Below are 23,695 nucleotides of genomic sequence, written 5' to 3'. Positions count from 1 at the left end.
GCTGTTCACTGCAGAAACTGTGCAGAAACTTACAAATGTGCTGAAGTCACTCCTTCAGCGATGGAATATACATCCTCAGGTTCAAACACACAAACACATTATTTCGAACTCTTTTATATGAAAACAACAAAATACCCATAATCATAAAATAATGACTACACTTTCACAGCACCTAAGAGAACCTAGATTTGCTCCAAAACTACATAGACTGCTCTAGAGAGGCTAATCCTAAACTATTAACAGTAACTAGACCATGGCAACCGGTTCTGGGGCCACAAATTGCAGTTGTGGCATAGCACAGTGGTGTTCCAGAGGCAGCAGACCATGCAAAGGATGCTAGGTGAAATTTAAGCTGAATAAAGCACACTGCATCAGACTGTCACTGCTGGGGAAAAAAAATGTGCATGAAAAGAACAGGAAAAATACCTTTCTTATAAATATATATTTGTTTTCAGAGGCATGAAATATGCTATGGAATATCATAGTGATCAAATTGAGTTATATAACATTTCTCTAAAAATGTCACGTACTTTAGTAGAAAATAACTATCTTGTTCTAGGTTTTCTTGGCTATTGTACAGAAGTCTCCAGCAAAATTATAATTTGCTATTAAGCATACAGAATGTTTCATAAAACAGAGAGAAAACTTATCACTGCCTATTAAATTTCATGGAAATATTTTCCCACAGGAAATCTGGCTCAGTTAATGCATGGAATACTCTTTCATTACTTTATTCTCTTAGAGAAATTTAAACTGCAATGAGTTTTTGCTGTTTATGTTATTTTATTTGTAAATGATATTAAAAAACTTTCTGATTTCGATGTCATGTGAGCTAACAAGCATGCTGTACAGTACTGCCTGCCTTTCTGTTGTTCTCTTCACTGGTTTCAAACCTGGTGTTTATTACCATGCTCATTATTCAAAATCAGGTAGAGCTTATTTCACTCCTACCACAGAATGGGACTTCTTTATTTCTTGAAAATCTCTATTGGAAAAAAAAAGAAGGAAAAAAAAAAAATCTGCTTCCATACAGCTCCCTTTCACCATTCAGCTGCCCTTCTAACCAGATGAAACTATCTTCTGTGGGTCAATAATTTTCAGAAACCAAGGATTTTCAGAATCACATACACATTTCTATTTATATTAAAGAAGAAAAAAGGAAAAGGGAAAACAATAACTAAGAATGCATAAAATAAAATTATCCATAAAAATCAGTATAATGCACCACAGGTCTTACTGCTTAAGGAAGGACACAAAAGAATGTTTGATACAAAAATTATTAGGTATGTAATACTTTCCCATAGACAAGTATTCATCTAAATCTCAACAATCATTAATTTCCTGATAATTTTAGACATGACCTTCACAAAACTTGAGGAGAAAATGGCAATACAATTTTACAGCTACCATTTCAGCATACTGCATGATGAAATGATAAAATATGCATAATAATATTTTTAAAGTGAATTATAATACAGTAACAGCATTTTATATACTATCACATTTATTGTACTTTCTGTATAGTGAACCCTGTAGAAGACATTTTACTCAAGGGGTTGGCAATTTTGGGCAAGCCATGTCCAGTCTACTGGCCTTAGGAGACAGTACATGCGCATGAAGAGCTGCTGTAAGGGGATGTATTGGAATGCCTTGTGCAGTCCTGTGCTGCATGCTATGGGTGCTATGAAAAAGAACCTCCCGGCCTGTCCAAAGCCACACAACCCTGTTACATCACTACAGTGTGGGAAGGAACCTCTTCCATGGGAAGGAACTGTGCAGCATGCCGAGGAAAGTCCATCACCCTGAGCCTGGGGCTCCCACCATCTGCAGTGACATAAGCTTTCCCCCTATATGTACTCCTCTTTTTCATCCAACTTGTTAAAACAATATCTTATTATTATGCTATTCACTGTCAGGCCTTTCTTACTGAAATACAAGGAATCACCCTTTCTTACACTTCCCCTCTGTCCCTTGGTGCAAAACAATTTTATAACATTTATTAGTAGTAACATGAGGTGGAGTTCTTACAAATTAAGGAAGTCTGCTTTAACAAGAATGGAAGATACTATTTAAACACTCCATTTTCAGCACAGTAAAAAGATAAAACTACATCTAAAACTACTCATGTGAGTATATATGCTAAGTTCTGACTAAATTTAGTTTTGTCTTTAAATCCAACCATACTTCATTAAGCATATCTATTGCTCTGCTTTAGTCACTAATTATGATTCCAATTACAAAATTTTATATTTGCTGAATTACTTCCTTATGAGCTTTCCTTGTAATTTTTGTACATTTTCCAACAGACAGTACACATTTGAGCATATCTGAAGCATAATATATGCTTCATATCTGTAAATTGGGAATTATACTGGTTATAATATGTGCTGTGAGGCTATGATCATTTGCTTTAAGTGGCAATAATGAATGAGTAGTTCTTCTCTGGCTTGCCTCCAGAGACCCAGTTCCCATCTGCAAGTACAAATAGAGACATTTCCTAACAGGTTACATACAAGTACTCTGGTTTGGTTCACTACAAAAGTGTTCCTCAAGATACTGAACTCATGGCCAGCTATTAACAGTCATCCTCCAATTTCTCCCTCAGTTATGCTTTCAAAACTAAACCATTTTCTTCCCCTCTCTATTTCCTGGAACTTCAAGGTAAAAAGTTATGAACAAATACATAAAATAGTAATACTGCTCACATTTACTACCAAGTTCATAACAATTTCTGGTTTTCTCTTCAAATATGTTTTCAAGAACACATTATCACTAAGTTTCACAGATTTTTACTTTTTTTTTTTTAATGGATGAAAGGCTTTTTTTTTTTTTTTTTTGTAAGAACATTTATAAATGACCTTATGATGAAGATCAGTAATATGTTTGATTTTGTGCACTGCATCAACATTTTTCAACCTTAAGAAAGGTTGCATGGTATGTATTGGTATTTCCCTCAATCAAGTATCTTCAGGCCTCTTACCTAAATAAACCTGTAAGAATATAACACCAACCTGGATGATCAGGTGGAACCTCATAACATTCCATCCAATCTTTGATCACAAAGGTAGGATTTTCTGTAGTTCTACTGCTACAACTAGTTGGTATTTCTTTTTAATTAAAAATTAATGCAAAAAAAAGAACGAAGGAACAGGGAAAGAGGAACCGTCTTTTCTCGATCTGCATTTGTTTCTAATGCCAAATTCTGAGGGAAAACAAAAACGTATGTCAGACCACGCTATGGCCCTTCTGGGGCTGTTCTATCTTGTTTTGGCTTAGGTACAGACAGCTACTAAAGAGCGATGACCCATAACTCACATTGTGTCCTTCCAAATCTGAGATTTGCGATAGGTGTAGACTAACACAGAATTTGAGGGAGAACCATCATATTTCTGACCTTCAGCTAGTTACAGACAGCTCTCAGACTGATTCTGCCTGGGATCTCAGCCTTGAACTACAGCAGGTTCCTGATAAATAAAAACTAGTGGCTCTGGTAGACTCTTTCATAGCCCTTGTCAGTGGCTTGCACCAGCTTTTAGATGAGTAATAATGTCCTCCAGGAGTACTGTTTATCATCTGCTCTAGTGTTGTACTCTGATCTAGCCTTAATTTTTCATTCTGCTTCTTGTCCAGTCAGAGGTCTTGCTTCTGCTGCCCTCCATGCCAAAGTCCTGCTTCTGAGGTACTTGTCCTAGTTCTAAAGTCCAGAACGAGCTTCTGTTTTCATTCCATATGCTGACATTGATGTACACAAACTTTTATGTATGTAAAAGGACACATTTGGAAGAGCAGGCTTCTCTCCTATCAAGAACTGTTCTCTCAAAGTTGTGAGCAAGAAATATGAACATTTCTTCCTTAGCATTTTGAAAGAACTAAAAGAAAATTCAAATCCTAAAAATAATGTTTAATTCAAATACCTACAAGTTTTACATGAACCTGATCAGAACACATCACTTAACTGAACAAATTATACTGATGTAGGTAACGAATACTTTTGTTTAATATTTCTTAGTTGTTATAGTGGCCTAAATTCTGTTGTACATGAGGAACTGTAGATCTAAAACTCCCTTTAGGGAAGGGCAGTGGGAGGACTGCTCAGTGATCCTTGTGGATACCTTCCAATGGAATTTTCTATGATGCTATTCTATATCAAGTTTTAGAAAACAGAGATGTCAAGTGAATTATTTCTCTGCCTGTAAGTACTTACATAGTGTTATGGGCTTCATACAATATGAATGTGAAGAATAAATATGAAAAAGGTTTAAGTAAATTATAAAGCACAAATGGCAGTTTTTACATGATGTCTTCAAGTCATATGTTCAGTATTCCTAGGTGTCTATGGAATTTCTGTAGTCATTCAGAAAGTATGTTGATAATATTAAACTTATCATACTTGTTTTCTTGTGACTTTTAAAACCAAGTTTTTGTCCATCAGACCATTTCAATATTTATTCAATGTTGTTCCAACAAATTCTTTCTCTGCCTAAAATTTTTATTCAATTTTCCTTTACTCTCCCATCCCATATGCAGCAAAGTCCATTAAGTTTGTGTCTTACTGCCAGCCATTGTTCTACTATAACCACGTTCAGCTTCCTTTCAAGTCATTTTTAATATCTAAGATATCAACCCTATCTAAGCTGCACCATCTTTTATTTGACTTTACTAAAAAGTGTTACCAATCCAAAGAGATACAGAAATATCTGTTAAAGGTAGAACACGCAGAATTATATGGGTGGTTGGAGAAATCATTAAGATAAATACATGTGTTCATTTTCTCTAGTCCCCTTATCATGAAGGGCCTCAAACTCCATTTGCCCATTATAGTCCAAAGTCTTGCAAATTTCTTAGAGCAGAGATGACACTGATAGTCGATTATGAAGTGCCAAATGAGTGGAAATAAAGGTTACTGTTTATGTTATGACAACAACTGTATATCTGCCAATACTTCTGTCTTGGCTGGCTCCACTGAAAAGTTATCTTGTCCTTAAGAAAAAAAACTTAGAATAAATGGCTGTAAAAGAGAAAGTGACTAAAAATCACACTATAGCCTCATGGCAGGTTATTGCAAAGTATTTTAGAGCAGAAGTCCTTGCCTGTCAGTATTGAACAGAGTTCAAACTCTGTTTATGTTGGTTTTGATGAGCATGCTGCGGAGGACTACCATGAAGAGCAATGCCTGCTCCTGGGCCAGTGCAGTGCCAAACAGAGTGTTTAAATCTGCAAGTAATCCCAATGCAAAGTATAAAGCACTTTTCAAAACAATAGGTGGAAAATCACCCTAAACATTGACAGATTGATGAAAGAAAAATTGTTAGCTACTACCTTGCAATAGATTAGAATTCTATCATACCAATTGGGAGCGACTAGGAAAGACAAAGACTCTCCTCAGAAAACAATTTTGTCATTCCATACTGCATCTTAAATATTCAATCCTTCAACAAAGTAACTATAAATGAGTGGCTTGGTTATGATTTGTAATTACCTCCCAAGTTTTGCAATCAGACAACATGCTTGGGATCTAAGTAATTATATGATGATCACTTGTTTCTGTGCTAAAGTATGAATGAAAAGGAAATCAAAATGAAAAGGAAACAAATAAAAAGAAAGGAAAAATGGCTGTAAACAGAAATCTTTAGTGCATGCTTGAGACTGATGAAGGTGGCAGATTAATGAGCAAAAAAAAAAACAAAAAAACCCGGGATTACAGAGTACTGAAATTTACTAAACAGGGACCTTTTCTGACGTCAGAGGCAAATGAAGAGAACTCAGGAGGCATCCAAAAATCCTGTTTGGTAATCCAGATATACGGCAGAGGTGGGATATAACTGATGCTGAGATTGTGTGGGAACAGTTACGGCATAATCCCTTCACAAGTCTCTATTTCACCAGCCTTGAGCGTTTCTATTTTCTATCCATCATTTTCTGACTGTCTGTTGGGTTTGCTTCTTAACTCAAGCCTGCATAGGATAATAGGCTACAATTACATTAACCGCCTTTCATCTCAGTTTGAATTAAATTTGTTCTGCATGCCAGCATGAAAATCTGTCCCAAGTCATTTTGCTTAAGTCAAAGAATAATAAACTGCCTCAGTAATAATACGGCCAATGGTTTTATTATGAAATATTCAGATTATTTTTTTTTTTTCACAGAGAGATAAGCTCAGAATTAGTTCCCAGGAAGAAAAGTTTCAGTTAAAATATTTGTTGGAAATATATATATATGTATTTTACATTATGATGATTTTTAAAATACTTAAAATAGAATCCTACCCTGAATTGCTTTCATCGCTTCTTTCTTTCTTGTTTTTAGATCAGGTTTCTAATTTATGCAAAAGTAACGCTATAATTTGTAATATTGCACACAAATCAGAAAAACAAAATACTTTAACGTCACTTGCAGCAATTTTGATGAGAAACACAGTACTAATCACATTTTCCATAAATAAAGGAGAGAAATCATCTGATGGAACAGTGGAGAAATGCACTCTGAGAAAAATGTTTTTTTGGCAAGATGAGACTGGAAAAATTCCAAAGAATTCACTCTGATTATATAATGCTTTAAGTGTATTCTGATGCATTATAGCAAATGCCTCAACCTTGGATGAAATCTACATTTTTAATTTTAAAATTCTCAAGTGACCATTATGAGATAAGCTCAAAAAATGTTATCTTCTGTACTACAATTTTAATCCTTTCATCTTTGCTTGTACATATTTCCTCCTGGACATTTTAGTTTTACAGGAAATATAACTGAAAAAACATTCCATGATCGTACAGTTCTAGTTTAAGAATAGCTTCAGAGAAGAGTCCTAAACCACAAGGCATTTTGGAAATGGCAGAATATTTTATAAGCAATCTTGCTTTCACTGATTGAAAAAATCAATAATATAATACTAAGAAGAGTAAATACTTAAAAGAAAACAAAACTATTTATCTTCAAAGCAAGAAAAAAATCCCCCCCAAAATTATAGTATAGCAAAGTCAATATCAAAAATGATGAAAACATATACAATTATAACTTATATAGTTTTATCCTTTTTTCTACTCTGAAAGCAGGGTTGGAAAATGCATTTGATTTTGTATATGTCAGGGTGATTTAAATAGAACTAGATGAAAAATTCCATAAGTAATACTCAACAATAAGCACAGTTTCTAAAAATAAAATAATAACAAATAATGATTATCTTTTCCAAATAATGGATTTACTGCTGTGAATCTTATTTTATTTTTGCATGGATGGCACTGAACAGCAGTAAAATTCTTCAGCTGTTCAGATATGCTGTTATCTCTCATTTATTCATACATATAGGGAGATAATATTTCTCTTTAATGTGAAGAACTGATTGCCTTAATTTATTTTTTCCTTTTTTTTTTTTCAGTCATCATTCGTTACCTGCAACTTTACCTCAGACTTTTTTTATTGATTCCAGAAAACAAAAATAGCAAAGAGAAGGAAAATGAATGAATAAGCAAAATATCAGGATAGAATGGAAGGAATTTCTGAACTTTAGTGAAAATGTTGCTGCCATTCTCTACGTGATAACTTACAGTTATTGACCCAAGAGTAGAATGAAGCAGAAGTAAACCATGTGGACCCTGGTGCACGCCAAATAAGGAAACATTCCCTCTTAGACTTCAGTAACAAGGCCTTATTATGCTGATAAATATTTATCTGGATCCAGGCCCAAATCCGTGATTAAACCAAGACCGTACGTAAGAAAGGATAAAATGACCTAAACAAGAACGGGATTACAGAGTCATTTTGAAGCATCTGTTAAGAAGTAATTGTGGTCCTCATCTCTTCTGGATCTCATAAGAACTCATTCGCAAGCCAATTTTTTATTTATTTTTTTTATTTATTTTTTTATTTTTTTTAAGCTAAACGTTTTTTATAAAAACTGATTGGTTAAATCTCTTTCAACATCTCTGACTGTTCCTTTCTCTTATAATTCTTGTCACACCTCTGTGAGCAGCCCAACAACTTATCCCTGGGGACAGTAAGCCCTTTGGACATTTTTGGCAATCCCACTGCTGTCTATTTGGCCTCCTGCTTAAATTTAATATTACTCCATTTATCATAGCTCTGCGTAACAGTAAATGAAAGAATAGTGTAGTCACATTTTCACATCTGATGATAAACTTGCTTTGATTTTAAATCAGACTCTCCTCGCTATTTAAAACAGCTTTTTCAGGTGAAGTACTTACTTTTGACACTTTGTTCTTTTATAAAATTGCTGAAGAAATTTCTTTTCTTGTAATATCAGATGGAGCTGAAGAACTAAATCTGTAAATCAATCCTTCTGAAGTGATAATCTAATAAACCACTTGGGCATCACTGTTGAAGTTTAGGATATCATCGGGGCTCTTGTATTGCTTTATGCCTTCATAATCAAGCTCTCCAGCTCCATTATCTCGTACGCTTGATAAAGAACACCACCTTCCCTCCTCACCCCCAACTCAGCCACAAAATAATACAGAGATCAAAGCACGGAAATGTTATGCAGCTTAATTTCTATTTTACACTTTCTAAAGTTGGTTATTCAGTACAAAAGATGAAAAACCTAAGGGGGCATTTCTGATATTAAGAAATTATTATCTTTTAGCTTGTAAGATAGGATACGTTCTATGCCATTTGTTGTTACTCTAGTTTTATTTGCCAAGAATACCTTACCTATGATGGAAACTTGCTTTTAGTGTCAATTTTTGTTAGTTTATATTGTAAAAGGTAAATTTTACAGGTACTTTTTGATAATAATGCATATACTAAGGCAAAGATATGTTTGCACATCAAATATTGATTGTTCTCTTTAAAATGTTGCACAGAGTATTCTTATCTTCATAACAGGGTGAAAAAGAGTATATCATTTCAGTTAGCCTATCATTCAGGCATTACAGCTTTCCAAGCCCTGCCTATTGAACTTGGGCCACGGGGATGCAACTGAGCACAAGGTCTTCTACAGCAGCTGCATAGTTGAGATGGAAAGCAGATGCAATATATAAGAAAATGTGCATGCCTTCAAAATATTTGCATATTCACCCATAGAAGAAAATGTGTTTGTTGTAACTGGAAGTCTCCCCAAAGTTAGGATTCTCTCTAACCATAATTTAACACCATGTAATTGATTGGCTTACTCTATACAATTATCAGAAGCTTCATGAAAAATAGAAATGAAATGTAACGCATTTCTCATTCCTATGTCTTAATTCCAAAATATAGTTTTTAGTTTCATCTATGCATAATTTTAATACTTTATGTGCAAATTTCTTTTTAACATGCTCAACAACTACTGAAGCAATTTAAAATTAATAACTGGCAAGAAATTGAAGCAAAACGTTTTTAACTTTACTAGAAATACACCTATTGTAGCTAAATTTTCATCTATATGTAAAAGTATACAATGACTAAAAGAGAAAAGAAAATGAAAACAGCAGTAGGAAGATGCATATTACTTATATTAGCAACCATAAGAGCAGAAGAAAAGCAATCTTTCCATCACCAGGAGATTTTAACAAACAAATGGTGTCACCTCTGACCTAGCATTTCCTTATTCATGTATTAAAACCAGCTCTGTATTCCTTTCTTAGTGAATAAAACCAATAAATATCACAAGCCAAAGCTGATAGGTATATCTATCAGTAAATTTTTTCAGGACAAAATAGCTTTATTTCCTTTACTGCTTTGTAAAATTTTGAAAATGTATTCAAAAGTAAAACTAGGCCACGATATTTGTTCATGAGTATCCCATACCATCAACATTAAGAGGAACTATTTTAATTTCAAACTTCACTGTGCACCAATAGCTTACAGAGTGCTCTGTGCTATCACTGTGGTATTTTCTTTTCCCAGTGCTATCTAGTTGGCTTTTCTTAGATTAATGATGAAGTGGTTAAAACTGATACATATTTTAACGATAACAATTCTTGTATCAATTACTAATTACCATACTAATGGGTTATCAGGTATATATTATAGGCCCAGAACTACACTGCATGGAAATTAAAAGAATGGACAATAATTTACTCAAAGGATAATATTTGATAATATTGAAACAGAAGTCAGCATGACTGTTTATGCATTAAGAATGCAGGTGCCACAGAACAGTTTGTCCTCCATAATGATTTCTAGAAGAGTCTCTTTGGGAGAAAAAAAAAAAAAAATCCCCTCCTTAAATGCTCTCCTTCCAAAAAGAAATATCTCAAATATTAAAAACTGCTCCCTCAAATATCTAGATTTATTATTCTCAATTTAGTAAAAGTTTTTTTCCGGTAAGCAGGATGTGTAGCCAGAAAAGCCACCAATTTCTTTTTTTCCCCATCTGTACAAAGAGATCCCTCATCTCTGACCAAAGCAATAGGGAGACACAAACAATTTCAAGCTGCACTGGAGATCTGTATCATTGTTTCTCTCCTTTCTTTTCTGCATCAAATATTCTAACTTTTAAAATCTGAACTGAGGTTTTGGGTTAGAAAAGAGAATTAAACACATTGTCATCTGAGATTCAGGATTTAAAACTCTTGAAGTCTGCTGGAGTTAAGTTGTGGTGTCTGCATACAGAAAGATTTAGTTTCAAAGAGGGATGAGTACATAGGGACAACACTGCAGTTTCACTGATTTTTTTAGAGTTTCTTAGCAGTCAGTAAAATTGTTCTGATACGAGTGTCTGAATAATTAAAAACTACAGATCCAAAGCATTTACTGGCTTAGGCAAATATACACTTTCTCTGAAGAGAAATAGCTGAGTCAGAACATTCACCAAGCAGATGTGAGACATTCATGACATCAGGTATACCAGTTGTTAATATCTCAAAAAAAGCTGGATTTGGTAGATAATGAAGCCTTATAATGACAAGCAACACGGGGCCCAACTACAGTGAGACACTGAAATTCATTAGCAAGAAAAGCAAAAAAGTGCTCTAGCAGAGACTAATCCATGGATACTATCCTATCCAGGACAATCTACATGTGATTTGTTAAGGTTCTCATGAACATAAGCAGCATGCAAAGCCAGCCCCAGCCATGCAACTCTTTTCTCTGTTTTTTGCATTACAGAAGTAGATTCACAATCCACCGACTGCTTTCTAAAATTGAGAATAGACACTAAGGTCATAACTTCACTGGATACCAAAGATCATATACTCAATAATAAAGCAGTTTTGTGGCACTCAGTCTTTCTACTTGTCTTCTCCTCTCTACATCTTCCATGTGCAACAGCTGTCCCATTTTTTTCTCTAGTATAAGAGTAATTAGCCATTATCTTCACCCCCACTACATATATACATAAATACAGTCGTTTAGGAAAGGATCTAACTTAAATGTCAAGAGCAAAATTACTTCATTCTTGTGAAAGAAAAATTCTCTTTCCCCAAACTGTTCCCATTTTTCCAAACAATTAGTACTGAAATCAGAAAGACAAAAGGCATATTTCATTGTAAGATCTAAGCAAATTGCTTGTAACATTTTAAATTTTGCTTCTAGCAAGAGACATCTTGCTAACATAACTACTTTTACATTGCAATATCAGTGTTGCAGTACTCTCAAGATTAACACATTCACAGTTGACCCACAATAAAGTACCAATATAGAAAGCTCTTGGCTAAGTGTTGGCAACTGTTCCACAAACCCATAGCTCCTTCTCATTTCTTCACTGAGAAAATTGTCTTTTAGGAATAATGCAGGGTATTCAAACTCCAGTTTTCCATTTTACAGATGGGCAATTTTCTGAATAAAATGCAGTGTTTGCAATGTAACAATTCTTATGAAAAGTGTTGTTTCATATCTACAGGGTCCACAGTTCAAAGATCCCAGAGAGCTTCTGAACTTTACACACCATACACTGAATATAGCAAAGAACATGAAGCGAGGGTACTGCAGTGAGAAAAATCAACAAAAAGGCAGATAGTGATATACAATACTGCCAAAACTCATTAAAAATACTGCACAAAGCCCCTTCCAAATCATAAGCTTTATTTTTCTTCAAATTTTAGATTACATACTATAACAAATATTTCCAGTTCCTGATATTTGCCTTGTGAGTTTTTAAGACATTAGACAGCACTTGCATCATGTTCTGAAGGTTTGATACTAGAAACGTTGTTTAAATGAAAGCTACAATTAAAGCAAAATGATTGATGCTAGAAACATGATTTTTTAAAAATAAAATAAAGCATCTCAAGTCCTTGATAGGTCTAGTAACGGTTACTACAGGTAGAGCAGAAAATTAGTATGTTTAAAACATCTTCAGTGCTGAAGTGGGAGTTTTATTTTATTGTTCTCCTCAGCAGTCTAATAATCTAGGTATTCACTAACTAGCTGACGGCTCAAACCTTTCTCCTTACAGAAGCAGGATCACATATTCATAGACTTAAAGAACAGAGACAGATGCTAAATCCACACAGATCTGCGTATTATATTTTGCTGGAATTCTCCTTGAAAGATCAGAGCTAACAGAGTAACACATGTAGAGATGGAAAGAACAGAAGTTTTCATCTCTATGGATAATTCAAAGACCAGGCTCAGCAGGAACAAAGAGGAAACAACCTCATGTCAAACACCCTATATGTAAAAGTAATGGTGGAATATGATCAAATGGCAAAAGAAAGGAAAAATCTTGGAAAGAATATTAAATACGGTTATTTACGGTCTGGTATTTTAAAACACTGTATATTATATTTTTGAACTTCATGTTGGAAAAGCACTGCTCGATATATATATAAAAGCCTGCTTTAGTCATCTTTCAGCAGCTACAATCTGTGTGTGTATGCTTGATAAAATTCTAATTAAGTTAATTTGTTACATGATTATTGTCAACTTTCCCCGTACTGGAAAGCACAAAAGAGAATGCTGAGAGGAAACAATGGGGAACAAATTTACTCCACTATAAGCAAATAAAGCAGCAGTGCTATTAACAGAATGATGTCTTTTACTCAGAATGCAGTATGCTTTTACCCGTCTGTTTGGTAAGAGGGATTACACAACTCTTGGAAGAAGATGTACATGGGAGAGAACAGCTGGATGTTTCTAAATTTTTTTTTCCTCTTAACACCAAATAAACAGGATATATTTTCATTACAAAAAATACTATTTCTTTTACCTCCTCAGAATCATGACAAAAAAAAATGTCTGAATGCTCAGTATGGTTAAAACAAGCAAAATATTAATTTTTCATAAAAAGTAGCCTGGATCTTTAAATTTTGTACTCTTAAATTTATCCTTCTTACAACTACATAAAAACACTATGAAAAAAAAAATTAAAAATTGTTTATTTTCATTACCATTTCATTATAAATGTCTTAAAGATTTGTTTTCATGCATTGCTTTTTGTTGTTGTTGTTTTTGTTTTTTAAATCAGCAAGTGAGAGCACACAATTTGCCAGTCCCAAGACAAAAACTAATTGTTTTCTCTGCAGATTGTTACAGTTCCCACTCTGAGGAGAAAAAAAAAAAAAAGTGTTGTAGAGTCTCCCGGATTTCCTAAAACCTCTGCCCCTAAGGCACAACATGTACCGCACCTGGCATACAGCTATAAAATCACAAGAGAGAAGGAGGAACAAAGGAAGGGAGAGAGAGAAGGAGACAACATGCAGCCCTGCGGCTAATGCTTTCTAATCAATAGGGTACTTGACAGGAATATAAATCTAACTTTCACACAGCTAGAGTTTCAAACTTTCACAGAAATCCTTATTCTAGAAATTATAGGGTTATAGGTTTGCTGCTGAGATTGCACAACAGCCCATCTAATAAGTGGCAAAAACGATTTTATCTAGAGTTGTGGAGAACAGTATTCACACTTTGTTTGAATCAAGAACATTATAAAGTAATAAATATGAGTAAAGCATTGACTTAAAAATCTTCCTTACCTTCAAGACAACAACTGCGTATATACGCTGACAATATAATATGGCACTTTCAAAACAGATTTTGAACATGAGGATAATTTTCTCCTGGATAATACTTTTATATACTTTTTTAGAATCATATAATCATTTAGGTTGAAAAAAAACAAAACTCTAATTTCATCAAGTCCAACTGTTAGCTTTGCACTGCCAAGCCTACCACTAAAAAACATCCCATCTACATGGCTTTTAAATAACCCCAGGGATGGTGACTCAATTGCTTTCCTGGGCAGTCTGTTCCAATGTGTCACAAAATCCTTTCAACGAAGTCTATCCTAATATCCAACCTAAACCTTTTCTGGAGCACCCTGAGGTGGTTTTCTCTTGTCTAATCACTTGTTGATTGGGAGAAGAGACCAAGACCAACCCCTGCCTTTCTACAACCTCCTTTGATGTAGTTGTAGAGAGCCATGTCTCCCTCAAGCCTTTCCTCCAGGCTAAATAGCACTAGTTCCCTTAGCTGCTTCTCATAAAATTTTTATTATCCTTAAAGATTTATACCTTTAATGTTTATAAAACAAACAAACAAAAAACAAACAAAAAAAAAACACAAAAAAATACTTATTGGGTACCTCTGTGCATTAGATAGAATGAGTTGAAAGAAACATCTATAAATGTACGGCTATTCATAGTGTTATTTGTCCTGCTTAACAAGCTACTTCACTTCAGTTGTTCCTTGTTCTTAGTCCTCTCTATCTCAAGCTGCAAGCTCCTTCTCTAAGCAAAGACAGTAAGCTATTCGAGTACAAAAACTACCTGTACATTACAGATCTATACAATCCATTCTTCTGTATTCAGTGATGTGGAAAACCTTCTAAAATACTGTGTCCACATTAAGATGTTTGTAAAATTCTAAAAATCTAATTACTCTAAATCAATCCTGTATATCATGTGGATCAAGATATTTGACAAACATGCTGAATATAATTACCAATTTTGCAGATATCTTTAACTTAGTATCCACAAGGTGCATAAAAGCAGTTGTTTCCTTTTACAATACTAAATAATACTAAGTAATTACTAAATAATACTGAACTTCAAAATCCAAAGACAAAAAAATATCTTTTTTTTTTTTAAGAGAAAAATGTTACTATTCAATCACAATAATTTCAGGCTACATTTAATTGTACTCACAGTTGACACTGGTCTCCTTTGATGCCTTTAGTTGTACAGAAACATTTTCCTGTTTGCATGTGACAAATATTTGCATGTCCACTGCACGTGCAAGCTATAAAATCAAAAGGGAAGAATGTGATTTATTCACCCATATTATATTTTGTAACTAATGAAATTTTCATTGATATTAATACCATATCAAAACACACTTCCTACACACTATACAAAAAAATACTGCTTCAATTACAGCCCTTTGTGGAATATTTCGTACATTTAGTTTATTTTCTGTAGAGTTAAGAACTTTGTATGTGTCAATAGATGCTCTCCACCGCAGATTATTGACAATTTAAATAACAGAAGTCTGAGAAGAGTCATTACAGTCAACCATTTTTATGTTCCTTTATAAAACACAGAACATTATCAACACATTCTTTCTAGACAAGATAAAATTCTGACCAATAGGAAAAGCAGTGGCAAAATACCATTAATTTTAAGTGTCAAACTACAGAAAACATTATTGTAGTTGCACATTAAAATCTTAAATATATCTGGAACTCTACTCTTGAGAATAAAAAGAAAGCTTTGAAATCATTCAAACAAAGACTGAGTTAATACTACAGTTATGGTCCACATTAGGAATATTCTAGAAGCACAAAAAAAAAAAAAAAGAAATGAAAGAAAGTACCATTAAAAGCCTCCTTATGTTTGAACTGGAAGAGAATCACAGACACATCATAATCAACACTCCACTCTAATGTCTTTATTTTAAACTCAGTTGCTAAAGTAAATCTCTCCATGGTGGCCTCTCCATTGCAACTCTTGCTGCCTGATTGATTCCCATCTCAGTTCAATCTTTTGTATTCCAAATTCTTCATTTTCTTTGCTTTTCCTTCCCGTGTTTATGGGAAGGACTCTTTTGTTTATGTAGTAATCCCTCTTCTGTACCCATGTGTACAAAACAATAACTTCCCTCTGGTAAATATTATTAAGTTCCCACATCACACTGGAATAATTATCTGCTAATATTCACACTATGTTTAAATACTTTCTTTAGTACAAAGCAACTCTGAACTTATCTTGATGATCATACTATCCTTTTACTGGTGTTTTCATTGCAACTAAGATAAAAGATTTAATATCTGGGTTCCTGCTTGGGAACAGATAATACTGACTGGTGGCCTTTATATAATAAAAAATTATTTTCCATTTTATAATCCTAATATTGAAATGTAGTTTTTAATTTCTACCAGAGGAGTTTTAACGTTCCTTTTCTAATACACAGTGAATACAATTTCAATCCTGTCCACGCCTGGGGTTTGTAACTAAATGATCTTTGAGGTCCCTTCCAACCCAAGCCATCCTATGATTATACTGGTGTGGATGTGTCCCTTTTCACACACACTATAATGCCTGTACCAACTGAAGACAAACAGGAAAAAAAGGTTAACCAGGTATCATTGACAAAACTTATTAATTAGCCTGCTGTAGCTGAAGGAAGAGTTCCTGTTAAAAGGTATTACAAAAGATATTAATATCAGAAGCATTCTAGAGCTGCTTTTCCACCTAAGTTATAGTTTTGATCACCAAGGAAAATGGGAACCAAAGTAACATAGGAAGAATTAATAGCCCTGGATGAAGACCTGATTTTGCAGTCACTACTATTCATAGCATGAATTACCAATAGCCATGAGGTTAGCTATCCATTCCAAAAAAAAAAAAAAAAAAAAGACATGAATTCTAAAACACTTCTTAGAGTCTGCATATTAGGCCTATAAAATTGTCTGAAGTGTCTGAATACCAGTGTTCTCCATTCAAGTTAAGTACTCTGAAAATATGATCTTGACCATCCCTCTACAATAAATGATCACTGAAGTTATACTCTCTATAATCAATTACATTTTCCTAAATCCATTCATGCTTTCCTCTCTTCCTTAATGACTATTTATACAATTCTAAGATGGAAAAGCCTATTCTCAAAAGTTAGCTTGAATAGTATAAAATTCTTGCCACACTGTCAATGAAAAACAAAGGAATATAGTCTTAACAGCTCATTCTGCTTAGGGTTAATTCCTATTAATGACAAAGCACCAGTACAAGACAAAACAAGAATCACAAAGGAGCCAAAATGCTGCATTCCAGATGAAATTACAAAAGCTGCCAATTCAGAAGCTATTGACAGTGAATGCTAATTAATTCTATAGTTACTGATAACTTTATTGGAAGTAAACCACAAATGTGGAAGTGGAACTTCATTGCTTTGAGCAGCCTTTTTCAGCAAAAGTTTTTATACACTGAATTATAAAATCTTTTAGATATTATTAGTCTTTACCATCTTGAAAAAAAAAATGTGATAAAATGAAGCATATATTGTGAAAATATATGAGAAACTTTCCTTCAGCAGCTCTGACATGACTTGTATACTCAAACCACAGAATTACTGATAAAGAAAAATTATCATTGCCATTCATTCCCAGGGATATCCAAATCAAATCAGCACCTGCATAGTGCACTTTAGTGTATTATGTGCTCACTCACACAGGAGTCCACAGATGCATTCCTCTCCAGACAGATATCTACTTCCATTTAAACTGCATCACATTTTAGTTTCTGCACTCTGCTGTTCTTCTAGAGTTTCCTGGATTTATATTGGAGAATTGTCAAAGGTAAATAGCTGATGGAACCATGGAGTCATATCTAAATTTTGATCTGTGTGTATTCATAATATAAACATGTTCATAAGGGTTACATTTATAGCTTGGTCTCTCTTTCTAGAAAAACAAATCTACATTCTTGTGACACATATAAGAAGTTTACATGGTGCTAAGATTGGTATGATTGAAAAAGCATAAAAAAAGAGAAGCTAAGAAGTCACAGAACCTTGCTTCCTGGATCCTCATGAGTAAAAATAAATAAATAAATAAAAGGAAAAGAAAAAAAACCTAGCTCTGACTAGCCCAGTAGCTAATTTTCTTCTATTGCAAGATGAACAACAATTACTCTCACTAATCAAATTCCTAGTAATTTAACTGTTCCCTAGATAATACCTTGAAAAAGGACATCATGAGCTAATCACTTTTACGTTATTTTTAAAATCTCATCTGGACAAATTTTGTTTAACAGAGTTAAATGCATATTTTAATTAATCTCAAGCTTGCAAGTCTTTGATGAAAAGTGGATTCCTACCGACCCATGGATCTCTACATGAAAAGTAAATCTAAGCAAAATACGTATAAACCCTACTTACTGTTAGTGAAGTAAATGTGAATATGTTATCAAACAACTGAAATAGGAGAAGCAGCGTGGCATTACAGGACATGCAGTGGGAAAAAAAAATTGAGATATTATCTTTGAACCTCACTGCAGGTTTTTCCATTGGCCTACTTACAAATAATATAAAAGAAATTATGAGTTTTGAATATGAACCATGCCTACTAATTAATAAACTGCAACCTAAAGCACCATTTGATTTCAAAGGCAGTCATTAAGTCACAAGCTACAAAATCTAAAACAGTACGACTCTACTGATAAAGATGCTAACTAAACCCTTGCCCATGAGTCCATGTGCATATTGGAAACACCAATGCAGGAAAAAAAAATAACCAGAAACACAATAGTTACCAGGTAAGAATGCTTGAACTTCAGCATACCCATTCAAGCTCCTCACTCAAAGATTTTTCATTATGTACTCTATAAATTTTCAATAAGCTAATCACACCTCTAGGATACATATATGAAGGGAAATGATAGTATATCATGTTGTCTTCTCCTCATTCTCTATTTCATTATTCACACAGTGCTGAGAGTTTTTAATTATAAGGTTAAGCTTGAGATTCAAAATAAATGCCAGCTGCTACCTATTAGGCAAGGTTAGTATTAGCATTACACCTTCTGAAATAAATTCAAGTCCACAAATCTCAGAGAAACTTGTTATCAATGCATCCATTCCTTTTCCTTCTAGGTATTGATTGATACAGCTTAGAAATTCAGTCCTCAGTAGGTACTGGAAATGATCCCCAACACCAACTGTCAAGACGTAACATCCTATGCTTCTGTAACCAGTGGCCCAGATGGGTTTGTATCATAGAATGGCTTTGCAGTCTGTGAAAGTAATTTCATAGGATCTTCCAACCTCAGGCTGTTTGCAACTATGACTCTACAAGCTTACCTCAAGGATCCCAGCTATTTACAGCTGTTCTGTGCTATCCTATCTGTGACATTAGCTATCCTGTACTATTTGTTCAATCCATACTGCATACAGTGTATTTTACTGAACGCTCATTGGACAGTTTTACTAAGCATTGTACCCTACAGATGTGTTACACCATTGCAACAGTGTGACCTATTGCACTGCTGTAATGCACACGTACACCCTGTTGCTCTTTAGGAAAGGAACACAGAGATGAACTCAGCTTCAGGGATTTTTTCATACTACTGCCAGCATCTGACAAACTTTATTTGCTCCATCATTAAAAACCTTGACATAGAACTTCTCTAACAGAAAACACGTGAATTATTTCCTTTCTTAAATAAGTATGTATCGAACGATAGAGATATTGTGATTCAAGCTTTCACAGTGCAAAAGAAGTGCTCTCCTCTCCAACTTAGGTTTACATTATGCATACAGGCTTTTCTTTAAACAGTTATTATAAAACCTTAGCTGTCATGCAAAAAAATCATCAATAATTAAATGTTATAAAGATACAAAACTTATACACCTGCTTAAAATACAGAGTTTTAAAACATTTTTATCTTGATTTCACATATTAACTGAAATCACAACATTAGTTTTGAAACCAGCAACAACTTAAAAAAAAAAAAAACAGAAAAAAAAAACAGCAATAGGCAGTTTGTACTCTATTTTAAGCAAATAGCATTTTACAGTACTGTTTTGTATAAGATGCAGTTCTAATTAAACAGGGAAGTTGTATGAAAATAAAACAGCAGACAAAATCGATGCTGTAAAACCAGGGACCTACAGAATTTATTAAATAATAAATCCACAGCACAATTGATTCTGAGTTGCTAGCTCAGCACCTAAGCGTCCCTGCTTATGCTGACAACCAAAGAATGCCCATCACCATTTCCATGAAATACGCATTTTAGACAATTGAATTTAAAAACCTTCATTGTTTAGCCTCCGTCTGATATATAGCTGCAAGAGGAAGTTCTCTCTGAAATGGAGCTCGCTACAAATGGTACTTTAACTTGATATGTTTGTTATGCTTGTTTAATTCTAAGATTACCAAACCAGGAGCTGTCCATGGATAACTTCTTTAAGATGCTCTAGTGATTTATTTTTTTTTTTATTTTTTTTTTAAGGAAAGCTATGAACAATAAAAGAGTTGAAAAAGTGATATTGAACAAGACTGCTTTAAGTCCTTTAGTAAGTCCTCCAAGAAGTATACACAGGTCAAATGCAACTATCACTCCACAGTGGCATGTTTAAATTTCATGATAAGCCAGTCTTATTAGCACTAATTTTATTTTCATTCTTCATGGTTTGTCCTGTGATTTTGCTTTCATTTGTCTCACGCCCATTTCTTTCTTACAGTACAATAAACAGCATGAGTATTGATGCAGCTTCAAGAATTGTATTTTGTACTCACCCGAAAGAGAGAAAAGGGAAAAGGAAAGGTGTATTTTTTAAGAATTATACAGGTAGGATATGGCTTCTGTATATGATATGCAGAAATTCTACAAAAATTAAAATCACTTATATAATACACATACGGCATCATTTAAACAAGGTCAGCTATTCCCAACATTCATAAAATCTAGGTCAATTTTCTAAATAAACACTAGATAAAATATTGCTCTGGAAAAGGCAAATATTCCCAATCACTCAGACAGACATATTTTGTAAAATTAGACATTCCTCAGAATATGGTAATTTTTTTCAATACGCACCAAATTTCTTCTCTCAGTGCGTTCTACCTAACAGATCCAGGAATGTATCTGTCCTGAACAGCTACAGGAATGCTCATGTTCTCATTCAAAAGAGAAAAAAAACAATTTTTCTTCTTTTCTGGTGTTTACAGTCACAGCAAAACACTGTCAGACCATGGCTTAAGACTACCAAGCTGATCTGGCTACCAGTAAGGTGATTATTTGTTTCCTGACAAACAATGCTGTGACATGCAATTAAACAATATGGAAATAACAAGTGAAGTTTCCTTAGTTAAATATTTCATCTGAGAAGCAAGTTGATTTTCTCCTCCAGGAACTAGAAGGTATTGTGCTTAAACCAACACTATCTAATGACAAGTTTCTCCATTTTCTCTTCATCCATTTTCACACTTTGGCAACATTGCTCTGCAGTACCTGTATTTCATTATTGCTTCTGTTTAAAGCAAGTACCCCAAAAATTGAACTGATTTTTTAATTTTTAACATTTTAAATAAATCTCTCTCAAACAATCATAATAAATCTGTCTCTAATCATCAGCAGCTAATGTTATAAGACAGCTTAGAAAAATAACTTTTTTTTTTAAGAAAAATTCAAAACATAAGACTAATACTGAAAGAAAAGACCATTTGTCTAGTTATTAACTGAACAGTCTTAAGCAATCAAGGAGTGTCTAGTTGTGTTTTTTTCATGCTAATATTGTTTAAATATTTTCATGGGAATAGAGTAAAGAATTTCTATATCTTGTTCCATGAGAACTCAAAGAATAGTATCAACTTTGTTTTCCAAATGTTAATCTGTGAAGAATATGAACTCACTTTAAGCATAAACTGAAATACTCCACATGGAAAAATTAAAGTACTTTATTTGGAGAAAAAAATAACATCCTATGTATGGCTTTCCCTTTAATTCTTACCATTAATTCTTTTTAGTATAATACATTATAATACATTATTATAAATAGCCTTCAAATTCAATTTTACAGTGGGCTCAATAGTGAGTTTTGTTAGTTCAGGTCAAAAATAGAATTCTGCATCAGATGTGCAGCATTGGTTCTTCAAACATGCAAATATTTTGATGCTTCTTTCACATGCCTACAAGATTAAAAAATATTATTTCTTGAATTCCTCTTCTTTTACTTGATTGTTAAGAGACTTTTCACATGAATACATAAGCTAAAATTAGAGTTGCTGAAAAATGAGTATTTTCAGATTTGGTAGATTGAAGACAAGGTTTAGTAAAAACAAAAACCCAAGGATTTTTTGTTTTCTTATGGTTTTGTTTGTTAGGTTTTTTTTTTGTTTATTAAGGAATGAAAAAAATTGATAATTTTGGATGCTTTCATTGTTTTCTGCCCTCTATGAGATGTGGTTAAGAAGACTTTTTCAGATATAGAGGCTTCATAAGTTTAACCAAAAAAAAAAAAAAAAAATCTTACAAAAAAATAGCTGCCTCTATATTAATGATTTTGAAAATTTGATCAAAGGAAATTTTTGGCCAAAAGTCTACTCTGATTCCCTCTCTGAAGAGAGTATATAACTTCCTAAATTATAACAGAAGAAAATCAAAGATTATTATAAGGCAGCATGAAAAGCAAAACAATTTAAACCACTCAGTAACTATTCATAGTGGCTTTAAATGTAAAAAAATTATTCCAATCCAAGGAGAAAAACAACTAAAATCAACAACTGGTGATTGCAACTATTTGTGTGTATTTGGTCACTGAGGATAAAAGCCCAAAGAAGGGAAATGTGTTACACAATTTAGCAGACAAAAAATGGAACAAAATGTCAAGAAGTCAGCTAATCATTTCTGTATTAGCCATTAAAAGGTACAAAATACTGCTGATTTTTAATGCATTTTAATGCATTTTTTTTCCTCTTAAATAACTAATTTTGTCTGCCATTGTAAGGTATTGCATTTACCACTTAGGAAATGAAGGCAGATTAACTGCAATCAAACAGAAATGCCATTACAGGAGTTTCAGTTTTTTGAAATCTTCATTCTACCAGTTGCAAAATGATAAATGATTTGATAGCCTTAAAAGAATCTATTATTTCAACAGCCTATAGGACATTTTCAAGAGCCTTATGGACTGGAATGACCATCTCTAAGCATGACAACTTCTTGCCTCTTCATATACTAGCAGCATACTCAAGTGTAGGGATTCAAGCCAGTAACTCCGTGTTTTCTTGTTATAGTCGGATTGACTGTCATACCTCTGATTGATGTGTAATCTCTGATCTGATTTTAAATAACAGGCATAAATATAAAAATAAATTAATACAATGTAAAACTAAAATATGAAAATATAAGAATGTAAAGGAACTCATTCATCACTGCCAGAAACTAGGTTATGCAATGACATGCAGGAGAATACGTATAAAACTAATAAGTCATCATTAACTCTTGAATTATTAGTTCACATGCTCAAATAGTCAGTAGGAACAAAAGTCTGCTAGTTAAACAGATAAAGAAAGCACAAGTTACTACTACACTTTTTACTACTATTTAAGATATTATTGCATCACAGGCCTCCAAAAAGCTTAGTTTAACATGATGAAATATTCAGCTGTGATGAGTTACCTTCAACTGGTCACCATCTCCCCACGAAGCTGATCTCTCACTTCTCCTCCTCAGGGAGAAAGGGGTTGTAAGATGAAAATCTCATCACAGGAAAACCCTACTTGACTTGGGGAAGAATACTTTAATTTATTGTCCATCAATAGCAGAGTAGGTAGAGAATGATGAAACGAAAAATTCTTGCCTTCTGCCCCAAGACTGAC

At 33.6% G+C, this 23,695-nt stretch overlaps 1 protein-coding gene across 7 annotated transcripts in view; it reads right to left on the bottom strand.

Annotated features, from left to right (window-relative positions):
- ATRNL1 (attractin like 1) overlaps positions 1–23,695 on the bottom strand; it is a 435,859-nt gene that overhangs the window by 285,738 nt on the left and 126,426 nt on the right. For all 7 annotated transcript variants that reach the window (XR_014884915.1, XR_014884914.1, XM_085230235.1 and 4 more), the window contains exon 20: positions 15,024–15,117. Coding sequence is in view for 5 of the 7 variants with exons in the window: in XM_085230235.1 (XP_085086361.1) it covers positions 15,024–15,117 (94 nt within the window). In the remaining 2 variants the exon portion in view is untranslated. The remainder of the gene's footprint in view (positions 1–15,023; positions 15,118–23,695) is intronic.

This window comes from Meleagris gallopavo, chromosome 8 (assembly GCF_905368555.1).
Source record: "Meleagris gallopavo chromosome 8, MGAL_WU_HG_1.1, whole genome shotgun sequence".
NCBI lineage: Eukaryota > Metazoa > Chordata > Aves > Galliformes > Phasianidae > Meleagris > Meleagris gallopavo.
The sequence above is the reverse complement of the archived record's forward strand: the minus strand, read 5'-3'. Positions and strand labels throughout refer to the sequence as shown.